Source organism: Crotalus tigris, unplaced genomic scaffold, assembly GCF_016545835.1.
Source record: "Crotalus tigris isolate CLP2741 ecotype Arizona unplaced genomic scaffold, ASM1654583v1 scf7180000018548.2558034, whole genome shotgun sequence".
NCBI classification, from domain to species: domain Eukaryota; kingdom Metazoa; phylum Chordata; class Lepidosauria; order Squamata; family Viperidae; genus Crotalus; species Crotalus tigris.
Genome location: NW_024097071.1, coordinates 553,083 through 573,013, shown reverse-complemented (window position 1 = coordinate 573,013; position 19,931 = coordinate 553,083). Strand labels below are relative to the sequence as shown.

The window sequence follows — 19,931 nt, the reverse complement described above, 5'->3', positions numbered from 1 at the left end:
CCACGTTTAATTCTGGATAGGGTGGCACTACCCCAGACAGATCTGGTTCATAACTTGGGTCTCCCGGGACTTGCCATTCCTGTCCAAGAGCAGGTGGCAGTCACGGCTAGGAGATGTTTGTGCAATTTTGGGTTGTGTGCCAAATGTTGCCTTTCCTGGATCCCTGCATTCAGTCATTCAGGCCCCAGTCATTTCACGGTTGAAATATTACAATGGAGCTATCGTTGAAGAGCATTTGGAAGCTACAGCAGAATATGGCAGCATGGCAGTTTTTGGAGCCCCAAGAATGGCCAATGTAACATCACCGCACTGTGAGCTGCATTGCCTGCTGGTCTGCTTCCAAATGCAATTCATAGTGTTGGCAATCACCTTTAAAGCCCTTCAGGGCATGGCTACTTGAGGGACCATTTCATCCCACTGGGATTGGCCTACCCTACCCATGCCGGCAGGGAAGGAATGCTGCAGGCCCCATTGGCCTGAGTATTCCAGCTGGCAGGGTCCAGGAGAAGGGCCTTCTCTGCTGTTGTACCTGCCCTCTAAAACATCTTGCCCCCTGGAGTAAGGTTGGCTCCAACCCTCCCGACCTTCCATAAGACCTAAAGACCTGGCTCCGCCAGTTAGCTTGGGACTCTAGTGCGGGACCATCACAATGGGAATGGTTGATAGATTAACAACAGATTCTGCTTCCTTCCCTATCCTGCTCCCACTCTTCCCATCTTAAATTGGACCTCAGTGTTTGGCTTTTTGTATTAACTTATTTATGTCTTTTAACATATGCAGTTTTTATCTTTTATGACTGTAACCCGCCCAGAGTTATCTTGAGGTAAGATGAGCAGCCAATAAATTTTACAAAGAAACAAACAAATAAATACTATATTTTTTCTCATATCATTTTTCCTCACTTTCCTCTAATTGCCAAAATGATTGTCAACAAATGTCATTGATACTTGTAAAGTGTGTTAGTGTGGGATCCTTGATAGTCTCTGAGCTTGGCTGTTTTCTTGCAGACATTTCATTACCAAACTAGGTAACATCATCAGTGCTAGTAGGTAGTGGGGTTTGCTCCCATTTTACATACTAGTGGCTTGTCCTATCAGTGTTAGTGGAGTGGTCTTAGGGGTTCCTTGATTGGCCTATTGTTTATTGTTAGTTTGTTTTTCATTCTTTGATTGGGGTATTGTTTATTTCTTGATTGTTGGTCTAATGTTAATCTTGGGGTTTATCTCTGGTCATCTGAGTGTTGATTGCTGGTGAGGAGATGTTTTGGTCTTCTGTTTTGGCTTTTTAATAGTATGTAGATGTTGTTTATGTGTATATGTTTCTTGATGGCTGATTTATCTGAGTGCCAGGCTTCCAGGAATTCTCTAACATTTTTGGATTTGGCTTACATAGTTTTCCAGTTGAAACAATGGTTAAATCTGTCCATGTGTTATGAAATTAAGGAGTTTTCATCATGTCTTTTGACTGCTAGTTGGTGTTCATGGATGCGCATTGCTAGTCTTGTGCTTGTTTGTCCTACATATCATAGTGGCTTTTGCAATATGTTGTGTGTTGTAAGTATATTGCAGATGACCCCTGTTTGTTTTTCTGGGGCTGCTGAGTCTTTTGGTTTACTTTGGATGTTTTGGAGGGTTTTAGTTGGTTTGTATGCTACAGTTATGCCATGTGGTTGTAATAGTCTGTTGGTACTTTCTGAGAAGTTTTTAATGGCAGTGTTATTCTTTTCACAGCTTATGTTGATTGTGCTATATTGGGTTGATTTGATCAGGCTCTTTTTGATGAAGTTGTGTGGCAATCCATTTTGTTGGAAGAAGTTCTATAGATCAGCGGCCCCCAACCCTTTGGACATCAAGGACCAGTTCTCTGGAGGGTGGTTTTTCCATAGACAGGGTGTGTGTGGTTTTGTATGCTGTCTTGATCCTGAGCATGGACAGCTGGGGCTTCACTCACTTGCACAGCCTGGTTCCTGGAAGGCCACGGACTGGTGGCAGTCTCCGGTCCAGGGATTGAGGATCCTGGTATAGATAGTCTATTTCTTTTTTCTGATTTTCAAGATTGCTGCAGTGTGTTTGTGCTGGTCTAAACAGTATTCTTACATTGCTTCTCTTGTGGGAGGTTGTGTTGTTACTTTGGTAGTGGGTGGTTTGATGATAGACCTGTGTTTCCAATTTGCCATCATTGCCTCTGCTGATGAGGATACTCAGGAAGGATAGCATGATGTTTTCTTCTTTCCTAGTGAATTTTGTTCCTTTGAAAATGTTGTTGATGGTTTTGTGTGTGTTCTCTAGTTGGTCCTTTTTGATTATGACAAGGTTTCAGCAGAGGAAACAAGCTGCTCAAGGTTGCATTGCGGAAGAGCCTAGAAAAAAAAAGACAATTTCTATGACACTTAGTGCATATTTTGCTTTATACACATATAAATAATTTTAAGTAAAGCCTTCTTTTTCTTTAGCCATGCACCATTACTTTTAATTCCTGATGTCAGTATAGTTGCAGGTGAAGATAAACAGTGTGTGGATAGCTTATTTATTTAGGTTTTTGTTTGTTGTAGTCAAGACCTTGTATGTTACGGTCATAGCAACAATAATAGGGTACAATTAAAATTACATAATAAATTATAAGCAGTCTCCCTAATTTACAGCACAGATAAATAATGAAATAGCCAACCCCAAAGCATTAAAAATTTGGTGATATCTATTATTCAAAGGTCCTCTACAACAAGTCTGTTTTTAATTATTTCTTTAAACCTAACAAGCTAGGAACTGATTGCATTTCAAGGAATGTGTTACAGAAAACATTTGTGGGCCTCCATCCCTCACAGAAATGGAGACTACTAATAGATTCCCTTGGAGCTTTGAAATGGATGATTGGAACTGAGTAGAGACAGTCCTAACAAAGCATTTATATTTTGAAAAGTAGAAACAGCACTTTGAATTGTGAATGAAAGGTAACAGAAAGCCAGTGCAAGGCCCAGAAGATAGGTGTAATATCCTCATGTCAGCAATACCTGTAATAACCAGGACATTTTCTGAACAAACTGAAGATTTCACATGTGGCCTTCATTTTGTAATGTTCTCTTGTGGGCAGTTCCACATAGAGCTCATTACGAAAATCCAGTCCAAAGATGTATAAGAATGTGAGTCACTACCGTGAGGTTTTCCTAGCTCAGGTAAGCCTACAGTTGATATTAGCCAAAGTTGAGCAAAGTGTCCCCTGATCATGGCATTTACCTGCCCTTCTAGCTGTAGCCATTGATCCCTTGAGGACCCTGAAATCTGCTATCTCAGGGGCAGTGCCACCCCATCAAGACCCATGTCTCAGGATTTTGAATGCTAACCAATATGATTTGATCATGTCCTTTTATAGTTAAAATTTGGGAAGGCAGCAATATTATACTGGTAAATGTGGCTCAAGATCAAACATTCTGTGTTAAAGAAGCAGTGTGTCTGTATCTGTGTATCCACAGTACTGAGAACAACATACTAAGAATTTAGATTTGGAGGGGCATGGAGATTGGTTAAAAGAAGTATTATACACAATATTTGAAAAAAATCTACACTTGATTTGCTATTTATGTTATATATATATATATATATATATATATATATATATATATATATATATATATATATATTCTAAATAATTACATATTTTTACAAAAGGTCAAGGGAAAATACTGCTGAGCATTGTGGCAGAAGTTTTTAGAGTTATATTTATATTTATTATATATTTCTAGGTCTATCTTTTTCTTTCCACCTCTTTCTTTTTTTATTTAAAAAAATTACTATGCTCTTAATTCATAACACATCTATTGTTTAATGCTGTTGTTTTTATGTTGTGTTGAATAACTAGCAATTGTTCAATGCCACAGTAACTTTGAATTAGCATAATATTTTTTTAAACAAGGCCAATGGAAGAAAAGGATATTAAAAGCATAATTCCAATTCCAGGGAGTAGGGGAAATGAAGGACAGTAGAAGAAGCACAAAGAATATCTGGTGGGAAAAAGGCGCATAGAGAATGTGGAAAGAGGGTCAAGTCACAAAGGAAGAGTACAGAGAATAGATAGAACAATAAAACTGGTGTCAGGAAAGTAAAAGTTCAAAATGAGCTGAGGAAAAGTTCTGAAAACTACTCTGAATATTAGTGATAGGATTTAGTTTTATGGAATTAACTCTTCGTATGAATCATTATCTTCATAATTATCACCATCAAACATTTTACAATCTTATTTCAGCCTTCCTCAATTGGAAGAACGATGGACTACATATCCACAGTCTCAAGAGTATATCCTGTAAGAATTATAAATTGAAGGAAGGTCTCCCAGATCCACAAAGTATATTCTGAACATTTGAATGAGATACTTAAACGTCTTTTCAAACATTATGTTGACATAAAACCAAGCTTGTTTTTGAGAGTAGCAGTGAAATATTTGTTGCTAGGTAACATGGTAGAGCTATATTGCTTTATTTAGAGAAAGAACAGATTGGTTGCTCTTAGCAGCAATGACATATAAAAAGTATAAGTTTTTATTGGAATGGCTTCTTACATTCTGTTTGTGCAAGTAGACCATTATTTTTATATAAAAGGAGGTACTTTTTATCTTGGATTATAGCTTTCTATTAGTATCATGGTTTTTGAATACTACAAGTGGCATGGATTCAACTAAGAAAGGGAAAAAGTGTTATGTAAAAGCTTTGCTTGACCAGAACCATAATGGACAGTAGAGACAATATTTATGGGTGCTTCTGTTGAAGATTGTGACATATGGAAGATTAGGACTGGGTATATAAGAGACGTGTGTACATGAAATAATACAGGTAGACCTCGGCTTACGACCACAATTGAGCCAAAGTTTCTGTTGTTAAGTGAGGCATTTAAGTGAGCTTTGCCCCATTTTACAATCTTTTTGCCATAGTTGTTAAGTGAATCACTGCAGTTGATAAGTTAGTAACCTAGTTGTTAAGTGAATCCGGGTTCCCCATTGACTTTGCTTGTCCAAAGGTTGCAATGACCTTAGGAAACAACAATAGTCGTAAGTATGAACCAGTTGCCAAGTGTCTGATTTTGATCACATGTTTATGTGGATGCTGCAAAGGTTGTAACTGTGAAAAATGATCATGTCACTTTTTTCAGTGCCATTGTAACTTTGAACGGTCACTAAATGAACTGTTGTAAGTCAAGGACTACCTGTATATAAAATAAAATATATAAAATAAAAAAATATGTTATTTGTAAAAAAAAAAATAAGAAAAGTGAAGGACATAATAAATCTGAATTAAGATGATCTAACATAGCTGATGAAATTGTGTGCATGGAAAAAAATCTAGATTTCTGAATGATTGAAATGACTGAAATAACATTAAAGGATGAATAAATTGTACTGATGGAGACTATATTTAGCTAAGTATTGAATTATTGGGTTCTTAGAATTATCTAAGCTTGGTTTTGTTCTTGCAGATATTTCATTATCAGATTAGGTAACATCATGAGTACTAAAGTCAAGTTTGTTGATTGTCTTACAACCTTGTATAACTTTGGACAAGAAGTGTTGATTGCTTGGTTGATTTTGTTTGATTGGCATATTATTGTTTAGTGTTTACTGTGATCAGGTACTGATTCTTATCTGGGTATTTAGTAGGTATGTGATAAAGAAAATGTGCTCCAGACTGTTTGCCTCTTTCTTAACTTTGATTCTTCTTTTTGAATGGTTCATGAAAGTGAGCCTTTTTTCCTCTGTATGTTAATAGTTATTGGATTGCAAAGCTTCTGATAATTCTCTTGCATTCTTAAAAGTGTCTTGATTTTAAATGTATGCAGTACAGCTTTCTAGTTAAAAAGGTAATTGAACACTTTCTCTGCTATGAAATTAATTTTATGTCTTCTGATTGCCAGCTGATGTTTATGAATGCATTCTGCCTCTTTTCTACCTGTTTGTCCTGCATAGCATTTTTCATAGTAAACGATTGCTGTGAATAATTCCTATTTTGCCTTTAATTACTGAATCTTTAAATTTGCTTTGTTGTGTAGGCTTTGGTAATGCCTACAAAGGGAATGTAGCAATCTACTGGTGGTTTCTGAAATGTTTTTGATGTACAGAAGAGGTATCCTTTTTGTAAGTTGTAATGGTTGATTGGTTGGTTGTGTGGATAGACCCTTTTTAATGAAGTTGTGTGGGTATTAACATTGCAAAATGTTATATAAATAGAGTCTGCTTTCTGGTGCTCTGGATTACTGCAATGCATTTTTGCTCATTTGAATGGAGTTCTTATGCAGTTTCTTTTGAGTATTCTTGGGTTGTTGCTATGGTAGTTGAGTACTCAGTTAGCGTGGGCTGCTTTATAAAGCACTTGGATTTGTGGTTTGCCATTGTTTTCTCTGCTAATGTGAATATACAGGAAGGGTAGTCTTTTGTTCTCTTCTGATACTGTGAATTTATTTCCATTAAAAGTGTGGTTTATTGTTGTTTATTCTCTAAATGTTCATTTCTAGTCATAACTAGATTGTTGTACATGTACATGAAATTAGAAATTCAAATCAATGGTGAAAATTCCCCACTGGTATTTTGGGGAAAAATTGTACTGTACAATATTTGAAATGAATCCAGGAAAAATGTTATTCTGGTAGGTGACATGAATGAATGAAATGAATGAATGAATAAATGAATGGGATTGAGACAACAAAGTACAGATAAAAATAATTTGGCCATTCAGAGATCCAAGAATAAAGTTTAGGTTAAATAAATTAATAAATGGCTTATGAAAACACCTAGTGTTTTCAAATATATGATTTAAATGTAAGTTTGTTTATACACATGCTTGATTGAGAAATGAATATGAGAGCATGATTTATTGATTTCATTTATTGATGAAAAAATTAAAGATTTATTGAAGGACATAAGGATGATGAGAGGTTCTGAATATAGGTCTATTAATGTATTAATAATATTAAATGTGGACCTTTGAGGAAAAATAGACATGGAAATAAAATTTAAAAAATGAAATAAAGCAAAATGTTATAAATAAACTAAGAAATAACATTTCTTGCTCCTGAAGATATTATAGAATTATAAATAAATATTTTGACCATTACTAATCTCAACACTTAAAAAGCACAAAAATTGACTAGCTAGAGAAGTGTTTCTCCATTTGTTTGCTTTTTATTGATGGTACTCTAAACTTAAATATCAAGTGATATGCCAGTTTTATAACTTGCTTCAGGAATTGTAATGGTAGGTGCAAATGAATTTGGAAGATGAGGGAAGAGCTGAAGGAATATGGGCATGACAAATGTCTCAGGAAGTTCCTAGTTTCTTGAGCTGTAAAGGTCAAGAGAAAATATACTTTCAGACTTGCAAGATTCTGTTAACATATCCTTATAATAAAGTAGAGCTAGTTCTTCTGTACTACTTGTCTGGACTAACCTGCAAGACTGATAGTAAGTAATGTTTATTATAGCTATGAGTTGAATTATTGGATATAATGAAATGTATAACGATTTAACCTTATGTATTTACTTTAGGAAGACATCTTGTTGCAGTTATAACTTGAATAAATACCTTGCAAATAAATTAGCAACTTTCAAATGTGTTCAATGCTTTATTAGTATATTTCCATTACTACAAAATAATTGAAGAATCAGAAACTTACCAGGATTTAATTTCTCTTCTGGTCAAATTAATACCTGGACCTAGTGAGAGTTATATAGTTTTTTAATGTTAGGCAGAGTATGGATACATTCTCATATTTCCTCAACCATCTGTAATTTATCATTTTTTACTACCTAAACAGGAAAGATGTTAAAAATTATATTGGAATTACTAGAGCCCTTTTTTCAATTTGAGGGTATAAGTAGTCCTCACTTAATAACCATTCATCCAACAACCATTCAAAGTTACTATGGCACTCAACAAATGCTAGTTATGGACATTGCCACGCCTCTGTCATTTGATAAAAATTTGGGCACTTGCAAATTATCTGAATTTGCAACCCAAATGTTGGAGATGTGGTTCCTTGGATGCAACTTATTTTCATGTTTGGTGGACTTGCAAAAATATTAAAGCTTTTTGGATTATGATTTGGTGGAACATTCAAAAGGTTTTTAAAAGGAAAATTAAATTTACTCCCCAATTATTTCTTTTGGGTATTTTTGTGGATTTTGATCTTAAAGAAACTATTTTAATGCTGAATTTAATAACAGCAGCAAGACTATTGGTGGGTCAGTATTGGAAAAAAGATTCTCTGCCTTCTTTAGAAGAATGGGTATTCAAGGTTTCTAACTTAGCAGAAATGGCTAAAATTTCTGCTTACTTAAAGGACCATTCACAAAAGAGATATGTTTCTGTATGGAGAAGATGGATAGAATATATTCAGAAGAAGTATGGAACAACAAAGTTTCATTTATTTTATGAATAATGGATTTTTATTAAATTATGAATTCAAGTTTGCAGAGAGTTAAGGGTTATTAGGATTCCGGTTATTGTATAAGTAGTAAATTTAAGTTGACTATGTTTAGTTTTCTTTTTTTTTCTTTTCTTCTTCTTCTTTTTGTAACCCTGTACGGAGCTCTGGGAAGTCGGGGAGAAAAGGGGGAGGGGGGAGGGGAGAGTATGGGTAGTATGTTCAATAGTTCAGATTTTGGTGATAGAGGATTGCTCGGGCATTTTCCCTCAGACCGCATCCGATTGAGAAGAAGAGGAGAGGGATAAGTAAGTAGAAAGATGGAAGAGAGAGGGAGGGGAGGAGAGGAGGAGGTAGAAGGAAGGGGGAAGTGAAGAGATGAGAGGGGGGAAATGGGTGAGCAATGTCGGAATTTGTGTGTTGTATTTTAACTTCTTATGTATCTGAATTTTTTTTCTTATGATTGTAATGAAAATAAAATAATAAAAATTAAAAAAAAATAATTTGGGCACTTGGCAACCATCTCTCATTTATGAATACTACATGCAGTCCACCTACCCACCTATTTCCTCCAAGACCAGGGACCAGGAGCCTCCCATTGTTCTCACTGACCATCCCTAATAGGAGAAGTTGGGCACCCTGAGGTACTATAGCTTCACTAGCTCTCAGCACCATCATGGTACCCAACTGCCACCTCTTAATGGAAACCAAAGCAACACTTTAATAACTGGTGTTACATAGCTTTAGCAGTTCTTATCAGTAGGCAGACCACTACATTTAGTACCATCTGTGGTTTCTGATTAGTCATCACATGCAGAGCATTTTGGGGTTTTCTATCATTGAGGTATAAGGACATGAACTATTGTGGCCAAGGCTTGTTCTCAAGAAAGGGCTGCAACAGCTAAAGCTGGAGCGCCTTCCCTAGTAGCAGGTATGAAAATATACCCCCATACTGCGGACCTTGTCTTATACAGGAAGCTCACCCTATCCAGAGCAAAAAACTATATTGTGGCCTCATTACACAATTAATTCATGTTCAGTTTGTAGCCTATTACAGTATATTTTTTCACAAGTACAATGATCAACCCTGGTTTCTTCCATTTTATACCTCTGTGTTTGAATTTTAATTCCTAAGTGAAGAATTTTGCACTTGTTTCTGTTAAATTTCATTCTATTATTTTCAGCCAATTTTTCTAAAATTATCACAGTTGCCTTGAATTTTATTTAGCTTTTCTAGGATTTCAGCTATCCCACCCAAGTTTGTGCCCATTGCCAATTTGATGTTACTTCCTCCAACTCTTCATTCAAATTAATTAAAAATAAAAGATGGAAGTCGGTCCCTTATAGCACCCAAATTAATATATCTTTCCAATTTGATGAAGAGCTATAAATGACCATTCTTTGAGTATAATTTTTAGGACAGATATGCATATCTGATTGTCCAACCATTCAGCCCTTATTGAACTACCTTGCTAAACAGCATACCTTGGAAAACCTTGTTGGAAGCTATTTTGAAGACTTCAGCATTCTCACAATGTTGTAAGTTACCTAATAAAAAATATAAGATAAGGATGATCTGGCATGATTTGTTCCTGAACAATCATGGTAATTACTGCATTGTTTTCAATCTACTAAAAATATCCCCCAAAATAATGTTGGTCTACAGTTTGTTGGATTTTCTTTCACACCTTTTTTTTTTAGTAAAGCTAAAGATTTCCTTGTCCAGTCGTGTATGACAGACTTCCCCAACCTTTCTGGCTTTGCAGACTGGTGGGGGGGGGAGAGGGAATGGTTCTGCGTTGGGCAAGCATGCATGCGCAGATTCATGTGCATGAGTGGCATGCATGTGCAAATGAAGCATGTGCACACATGCTGTGCTGATTGAACAAGTGGGGATGTGTGTGCATGCACTCTCCTGCCATTTCTGCAGCTTGGTTCTAAGAAGCTCAAGGTCCGATAGGAAGCTCTGGCCCAGGGGTTGGGGATCCATGGTGTATGACTCTAGGGCATGGTGCTGATCTCTGTTTTTTGGCCAAGGGAGCCAGTGTTTTCTGAAGACATTTCCCATAGTCATGTGGCCAGCATGGCTATATGCCAAAGGCACATGGAATACTGTTACATTCTCACCAAAGTGATACCTATTTATCTACCTGCATTTGCACGCTTTCGAACTAGGTGGACAGGAGATGGGGCAGGAACAGGAACTCACCCTCTTGCGTGTTGCTTGGGTGTCAAATCTTGGCTGTCAGCTTTCCAGCTGACAAGCTCAGTGTCTTTAACTGCTGAGTCCTTGCACCCTCTATTTTTTTTTTTTTTTTTGAAGATAGGGAAATATTTGCTCTCTTTCAGTCATTTGGGTTTACAGATTCTCCAGGATTTCTCAGAATTAAATTGTAAGTGATTGGTGGTACACAAGAGAATGCATTTGGACCTCTAAATGTCCCTTAAGGGTTCTAGAGGACATCTTTGGAGGGATGAACCTTACTAATTGTACATTTTATACACCACACCCATTTTCTGGCAGCTATTTTGGGTATGTTGATTACATTCTTTCAAGATTATGGAGTTTAATTACTAAGGAAGTTGATATATTTTGAGATGTGTACTAAGTGCAGACGTGAAGTAGGTAAGTTTATTCAGTATACTGGCTTCTGACAGAAGAAGGTACTTATATAACAATTAGGATTGTGCAGTAGTTTGAATATTATCTGGAAGTGTTGCTACAGAACATATGGGAACATAAAAACAGCATCTGCCTACGAACTACACAATTATTAAAAATGGCATGTTTCCTGTCATAAATCATAGACAGTGACGTGTTCTGGGTAAACATTTCTTATTTGTGATATAAGATTAATTTCATTTTCTTCCTATTCTTAAATAGGTTCAGTGCAGAGTAAATTGTGAATTCAAATTGAATTGCTCTAATTGTGCAGGATGGAACAAAACAAAGAACAAAATGGACATAAGACAAATGAGTTATAAGAAGGGGAATCTGTGTGGATTGTTCCAACTAAATACAAAAGGAAAATGAAGTAGAAAAGAGTAAGCAACTTGAAAGAGAAATGCAGAATTGCAGGGATGAAGGACAATGAAAGATGACAAGCATTTGTAAAGGATTTAAAATAACCAACAGTTTAATATTTGCAGTCAGTAAATTCAGATTGATACTTTGGCTGGCATAAAAAATCAGTTTTCTTAATTTAGTTTTGATATGCACATATTGATCAATTACTATCTTGCAAAAGACGTTATTAAGAGACCATCTAAACTTTATTCAAAGTAGAATTAATTATACCCAAGAGAGTCTTGAGAAATCTTTGTCTAAACTTTGTTTTCTGACTATCTATTTGCCAACTTCTTCTAATGGATGGACGTTATTTCCAGAAATCATTTGCCCAATCTTGTTCATTTCTTGCTTTTCCTGTTTCTTTATAACAGCTTGCTTTCATGCAAGGAAATTCCTTATCCTTATTAACATTAGCTTTGCCTTTTGCAGTTGGGCAGCCTTCTTCTGAAACTGTAGTAATTGATATGCATTGCCCAAAAGAATTCAGAAGAAGAGCAGTTTCATTGTCAAACAAATATCCCAGTAAAGATCCTTTTATTTGGCTATGACTTTTATAACCAAAAGAAGGTATTTTACATATGCAACACAATATGGCTAACAATTGCCAATATTTAATATATGGCAGACAGGACAAAAATACTTTAAATTGCTTTGATATACAGGTTTTTTTTGTACTTTTAAAAATATTCTTATTTGTCTTGGAGTCATTCCACACACAAATTTTTATACTTTTTGGCATTGATTTTGCATGATTCCCATACTATACTCATCTTGGGCAGCCAAATTTATTCTTTTCCTAGGTTAAATTGCAAAAACGTCTACTTACGATTTACAGTACTAAAGCTCTGGAGAGCTTTGAGCCAAGCCATTTCCCCAATTCTAAAAATTGCTTCACCCACCATTCCCTTGCTTGAATTTGAAGATTTCTAGTATGTTTCAGAGGTAACTTTATCAGTGAACCGATCTTACACTTTTTCACACAATTGCCTACATGATTTTGTTTTGCTGATTGTCAGTATATAGCAAAATCTTGTGTTACCCCACCTCTGTTTCTAGGATTGGATTGTTCTCTGAGGAAAGAATGCCTGCAAAGTAATAAAGTTATGCTACATCAGAACTTTCAGTGAGAATTGATATGCAGAAGGAATGATATCTTGAGGGCCATTGAAGGTCTGAGTAAAATTTTCCTCCAAACAGCCAAATACATTCAATATGGACTGAATATGCAGAAGACCGGTAATTTATTTCTCCTTTTTGTGTGAAGTAGATCCTGAGAGGACTTTTGCTTCAGGAGATGGGGCACTAACTCTAATGAATCTGCACTCTCCTGTTGGTTGGCTGGAGAGAGCATTGATTCTTTTTGTATTTGCAGCATTCTGAGGGTGGCAGATATGATGGATTCCACATAGAGCATTAACATATTTTGGAAAAATTTGCAAGTAGAGAAACAGTAGTGTGGATTTTTTTGTTTTTAATGGCAGTTGGTATTTCAGAATTATGGAACATAGAAAAGATTTTTCTTTTTCTTTTAGATTGAAATGTCTTCCGCTTCAATGATACAGGGCTAAAATGATTTAAACGGTTATGTAGTTGGAGTAATAGCTTGTTTGCATGAGTAAAGACAACATTATCTTTAAGAAGACCTGGACCTGCTCATTTCCCACTGGTGTCTTCTCTGCATGCATGTATAAACTTGTATTAAATAATGCAAATTGGATATGTGCTAACTAGTTTAATAATTGCTCTCTAATTAATGGAGCCCAGCATTAATTTACTTTGCAAACAGAACAATCAATTTAATGTTGCTGTTCATAGGAAAATTATGCATACATAAAATCCTAAGAGGTAATATTGAATACTGAATTAATATCTAAATTACACTATAAATTTATTGAATCTAATTTATTATTAATCATAGCTTTAACAATGAATTTTATATTGTAATGAATAATTCTGAGCCATTCTGCTTTATATTCAGGAAAAGATAATATGAAAAAAATTATAGATGTTATTGATTAATTTTCCTAACTCTTACTTTTGATTATATAATCTTTCCTCATTAATAAAACTGTCAGTTGCCCATAGTGCATCAAAAATGAGTGCATTTTCCTGTTTTTCCCTCTAAAATATATTTTAAAAATATAATTTTCAGTCAGAATGCTGATTTTTGTGCACTGTAAAAATTTGCCAAATTCTTATTTTTTAAAAAATAATATGTTAGGGGTTGTGAAGTAAAGATTTTCTTTATTATTGACAAACTCTTCTTTCTTTATCTCTGACCTATTGTGGATTTGGGTTACACAAAATTGAATGGGAACGTATATTCTCATGTGCATGAAATGTATAAAAATGAGTTGAGCTATATGGGCACATCCATATGGTTTCATAGAAACAATACCTGTACTGAGGTTATTGCTGTTACATTCTTCCAGGGTATTCATCTTCATATTCTGCCCTAAGCAATCCAAATGTTTATCACAGATAATTAAACAATAGAGCAAACATTTTAGCACAAACACTGGCACAACATGAGGAGTCAAGCAAGATGCAGCTTCTTCCCTTTAGAGGGGACAACAATAGAGTTTCAAGTCCGCTCAGTATTTTATTACATAATATGACACTATTTTTGTCTATATAATAGCAACAATTTTTATTTAGTATTATAGTGCATTTTTTATAATAATATGGACTTAATTGGTCAAATTGTAGTATAAGAGAATGCATTCCTTCCCCCTAAATATTATATCTTTTTAAACAGGTTACCATTATCTCTTATCTAAAAGTAAATTATACAGTTTATTGCTTTTCTCATATTGGTATATTTTAAATCTTTGACTTTAGGAGAGCAACATGGAGAGGAGAAAATTGAGAAGAGAAATTTGGGGAAAAGTAAATTGACTGTACAACATAAATGTAGTCCTTGACTTATGACCACAATTGAGCCCAACATTTCCATTGCTAAGCAAGACAGTTGTTAAGTAAGTCATGCCCCATTTTACAAGTTTTTTTGTCATGATTGTTAAGCAAAATATTGCAGTTAAGTCAATATTAAGTGAATTTGACTTCCCCCCATTGACTTTGCTTGTCAGAAGCCAATTGGGAAGGTCACAAATGGTGACCACATAAACCTGGGACACTGCAAGTGTCATATGCCAAGCGTGTGAATTTTGATCATGTGACAATAGGCATGCTGCAACGGTCATAAATGTGAGAACTGGACATAAATTACTTTTTCAGTGCCATTGTAGCTTCAAACAGTCACTAAATGAATGATAATAAGTCAAGGACTACCTGTACTTGGATTCTGTCATTGATCTGCATACTATTAGACCACATTTAATTCTATTCCTAATTTCTGGGCATGGTCTCCAGATTTATTGCTGCTGGTGATATTTTTCTTCTCTCCTTTAATTGATTATAAACACTTATCAGTTCAGAGTCTGTTAATTTTTCAAGTTATGAAATTTCTATTGAAAACTACAATGTGTTATAATGTTTTCTTACAAGCTGTTTTCTGTTGTTTGAATGTAACATTTCTGTATTATTTATTACTATCCTGTGTTCACCATGTTCATCTTGAAACTGAACTCTTTCAAAACATTCATTCTTGAGTAGTTTGAATGATATTGTACCATGCAAGATTTTCTTTATTGAATAATATTGTATAATATGTTACTATAACACATTTTCCAGCAGAAATATGATTTATAGATTTGTTTTTCTGTTTTCCTCAAATTTTGGATATAATTGTCCAGTTATATTTGGAATTTTGGAATTTGGATTTTTTTCCAGAAATAACTTGGTAACTTTCATTGCATGCTCTTTAGACTGATAACCATATAATTACAGGATCATAGAACTAGATATCAGTTAAATAGTCTAGAATAAGGAAGTAATATTTCATGTGAACAGATCAATCCCAGCTTGTTTTCCTGACTTGTTAAGTGCACTGAACATTCAAGTTTTTTGGGTATGTACCCAAGTCAAATAATAAATTCCTTTTACGTCAGTTTGAATGTTCTTTAGCTGAATGAATTTTCTTTAGCTGAATGACTGAAATTATAGTCTGTTTTCTTATGAATTCAAGTATATCTTTGATTTTTAGTTAAATATCTAGAATATTTTCCCATTATTCTTGAGCTTTACTCTAGATTGATTGATTGAATATGCATCATGAAGTTGATTTTGACTATGTGGTCACTAGAAGTCAAAAATGACTTGATGATAGATACTCAAGAGGTAACTTCATTTTATCATTCCAAGAAATTATCATTCTATTTTATATCCTATATTTTTTCAACTTCTCTTCTTTTGTGAAAATGATCCTAATAATCCCAAGTACTTATTTATCCAGGTACTAACTTCAAAACTCTGTTGTTACTACTTTGCCTTTCTGACACGGAACATTTTTCAACCTGCTTGCCTTTGTCTCAGTATGTATCTTGGATTTTTCTTGGGATTTTTTTCCCACCTGTTTTCCCATAAGCATATGTTCTTAAGTATAAATATATACTGCACTTAAACATTATGGATAATAATCTGGTCATAGTTCGCTATGCATATTTTTATAAAAGGTTCTTAATTGATTTATTATTTTTGAAACATTTATTTTTCAGGTTTTAAAAATAAGCTTGCTTGGCCACAGAAAACGCATTTTGGCCTCATTGGGAGACAGACTTCACGAAGATCCACCTCAGAAACCACCACGTTCTATCACCCTCAGGGTAGGTTCCACCAAATCCTTGTAACATCTGAAGCATACATTGTACATCTTCCAACACAGATATTATTTAATAACTAAATCTACCACTATACAATTATTACATTTGTAAATTTCTATAAGGGTGCTTGAGCTTTGTGAGATGAGGAGGAAAAATATCAGAATTTGCGCTATTAATTTTATTGCGTCCTCATATTTAGCTACTAGAATGCTATATACTGGTAGTCCTTGACTTATGACCACATTTGGGACTGGTATTTCAGTCACAAGTCAAAACACCACATGACTTGACCCAATTTTTCAACTCTTTTTATGTCACTCATTGAGCAAATCATGCTAACTGAATCATGCAGTCATAAATCTGAATCCCACTTTAATGAATGTTTTTTTTTTTCTGGAAACAGGCAAAAAATAATGAAAAACAGCAAAAAACCTCTAGAAACCAGCCAAAAAGATTCACAAAATTCAAGTTTTACTATTTTTATTTATTTTTTTATTTAAATAGTCACCAATTGTAAAACTTTGGGTGACTCACAACAACAGTAGAAACAAGACAAAAAAAATATGGAAACAATAAAACCAAAATCTGGTGCCTCAGCAATCCTTGTCCGACCTATCTGTCCCCAAACCAAACCTGGGCTCCAACCTGACCCTATCCCAGTGCTTGGAGAAGAGCCAGCTCTTTTCCAGTTTATTTGTGAGGTGGTCTCACAAATAAACTGGCCCCATGCCATATAGAGTTTTTAAAGTATTAACTAGCACCTTGACTTGCATTAGGAAAGGTACAAGATGACAGTATAGCTCACACAAGGGTGGTAGAAGATGGGTAAATCAAGGGACACCGAACACTGCTTTCTCCAGCATGATGAATGTAGAATCCACTGGTGGGTAATCTCAGCCTTCCTGCTCAGATGAGACTAAGTCAGAACTTTAGCCATGCCTCCCTCTGGGTGTGTCTTCCCAGTTATTGACTTAGTCTCAGCTCAGTAGGGTGCAACTTTTTGGCTCCTCAGTTAGACTAGGTTAATTAATTGATTGATTGATTCTCTAATTGGAATTTATTTTATTCAAAGTCTCTAAATTGAAGTGCTTTATTCTTTATTCAAAAATTGGACTCAAATTGACAAAATCTTGGCATTGGGAAATTACTCAGGCCTTTTTTTGACTTCGAGCCTAACAGGCTCCTACAAAAAAAAACAACAGGCCAATTTAGCGTGGGGCTTTTAGCTCCGATCGAGCTGATCAGCGGGAGCGCGGATCAGCGGGACAGCTGGCTTGTGGCGAACAGGAGTTCCTCGGAGCTTGGGCAAACCAGAGGGCTTCCCTTTCCATTTCCAGGCAACGCCACGAGGTTCCCTCGGAAGCAAGCTATTCGGATCGCAGTGGAGGCTGTGCGACAAACTGCAAGTGCCTCTTTGTGAACGGGGGGAAGAGGGCTTTGTTTAGCTTGCCTGATTATCAAAGCTTTTCCCTAGCAGGGGAAATTGTTGCCTTCTCTTCCCCATTTTTCGGCGCGGTCGCCATTTTGAAGAGGCACTGAACAGACATGGTCGCCATTTTGAACATGTGTACTGGCCGTGGCCACTATTTTGAGTACGGATTCGGCACGGACGTCATTTTGTATGGACCTTGTGTTCCTCTGAACTATATTGAGGCCTGTTTTTACTTTGCCTTGGCCTGCTTTGTGAGGCCTTTACCGGGGGAAGTATTTCAGTGTGTTATCAGGAGAATCACATGAGTGGTGGCTTTATTGCTTGGTATTATTGTTCTAACTACTCATTGAGGTTCAGATACATATCCTTCATTGCTTGTGTGAGTTGAGCGAAGGGGAATTTATTTTAGATCCACCTGTTCCAATTAGTTTGTGGCACTCTGCCACAAGGCCTAGACGGTCGGTTTTCCTCCCTAGTGACGGGACAGCACGTCCTGATTCTGACAGACAACATGGCAGCCAAGGCTCACATCAACAAACAGGGAGGGACTCAGTCCTGGTCACTCATGCAGGACGCCTTGGATCTAGGTCTGTGGGCAGAGTCCACTCTGGGTTCCATCAGGGCAGAACACATATTGGGGGAGGCAAATTGGCAAGCAGATTTCCTGAGCAGGATCACAGTAGACCACTTGGAGTGGCACCTGGACCCGGCACTGTTCAGGGAAATCTCTATCAGGTTTGGTCATTCATATCTGGATCTCTTTGCCTCCTCGATGAACACACAACTCCCCAGGTTCTTCAGCAGGTTCCCGAAATGGGGAGCGGAGGGAACGGATGCCCTCCGGTGCCAGTGGCCGGGGGGGCTGCTTTATGCCTTTCCTCCCCTCCCGTTGTTACAGGCAACCATCCGCAAACTGATTCAGGAAAGGGCAGAGATAATCTTAATTGCTCCACATTGGCCAAGACGTCCGTGGTTTGCCGACCTTGTGGATCTCTCGCTCTCGCCACTGTGGAGGATTCCCCCGGACTGAGTGGCTCTCAGCCAAGGGAATCTTCAACATCCAGATCCACAGTGGCTCCAATTGGCTGCCTGGCACTTGAGCGGGAAAGTTTAGCTAGGCAATCCTATTTGTCTGGGGTGATCTCGATGATTCAAGCCTCAAAGCGCCCCTCGACTAATAGGATTTATGACGCCATGTGGAGGAACTTCTGCATGAGGTGCACTAGGCAACAGCTCAGACCACTATCGGTCACCATTCCTAACATATTGGAATACCTGCTGGAAGGTATCAATAAGGGTTTATCACCTAGTACCATCCGCAGGCAGGTCGCGGCCTTGTCAACGGTCCTTACTTGTGACAACTTGGTTCCTTTATCGCAACATCTGACAGTTAATGCTTTTCTGAAGGGGGCGGTTAATGCTAGACCACCCATGGTGCATCGTTATCCATCTTGGGACCTGCCTAAGGTGTTACAGGCTTTAACCTCTCCTCCGTTCGAACCTCTCAGGTCTTGTTCTCTTCAATTTTTGTCTTTGAAAATGGCATTCTTAGTTGCTATCACATCAGCTAGGCGGATTTCGGAATTGGCCGCACTCTCAGTCAGGAGTGATTTGTGCTTTTTCGAGGATAGGGTGGTCCTCATATTGGACCCTTCCTTCATTCCAAAGGTCAATACCTGGTTTCACAGGTCCCAAGATCTGGTTTTTCCAAATTTTTGTCCTAATCCATCACATCGTCTGGAACGGCAGTGGCATAAATTGGATGTGCACAGGGCTCTGCGCCATTATGTCAAGTGAACATCGGCTTTTCGCAAGTCAGAGACCTTGTTCGTGTCCTTTCAACCCTCCGCCATGGGTCAGAGGGTCTCATCTTCGACCATTGGTAGGTGGATCAGAGCATGCATTGCTCGGGCCTATCTTTCCCAGTCACTTCCAGTTCCTTCACACATCACGGCTCACTCGAAGCGCAGTGCAGCTGCGTCAGCGACCTGGTCCACCCAGGCTTTGATCGAGGAGATCTGTAGGGCAGCGACATGGTCCTCCCCTTCCTCCTTTGTTAGGAATTACAAGATTGATAGGTTTGCAGCGGCGGATGCTGCGTTTGGTAGACGGGTTCTACAGAAAGTTGTTTCTTTTCAAGGGACACAAGCCTAGACTTTTCCCTCCCCGTAGGGACATGAGCGGCTTTGATATGTCCCACCGGTAGATCCTACATTCCTCATGCTGGAGAAGGGGCGTTGTCTTACCTGAACGCCTTTTCTCAGCATGATGATGTAGAATCCACACCCTCCCTTTAAGGCAGTCTAGGCA

At 37.0% G+C, this 19,931-nt stretch overlaps 1 protein-coding gene across 11 annotated transcripts in view; it reads left to right on the top strand.

Annotated features, from left to right (window-relative positions):
• The window catches only part of ANKS1B (ankyrin repeat and sterile alpha motif domain containing 1B), a 359,470-nt gene that overhangs the window by 296,641 nt on the left and 42,898 nt on the right, over positions 1-19,931 (top strand). For all 11 annotated transcript variants that reach the window (XR_005557974.1, XM_039354033.1, XM_039354032.1 and 8 more), the window contains one exon: positions 16,085-16,192. Coding sequence is in view for 10 of the 11 variants with exons in the window: in XM_039354033.1 (XP_039209967.1) it covers positions 16,085-16,192 (108 nt within the window). In the remaining variant the exon portion in view is untranslated. The remainder of the gene's footprint in view (positions 1-16,084; positions 16,193-19,931) is intronic.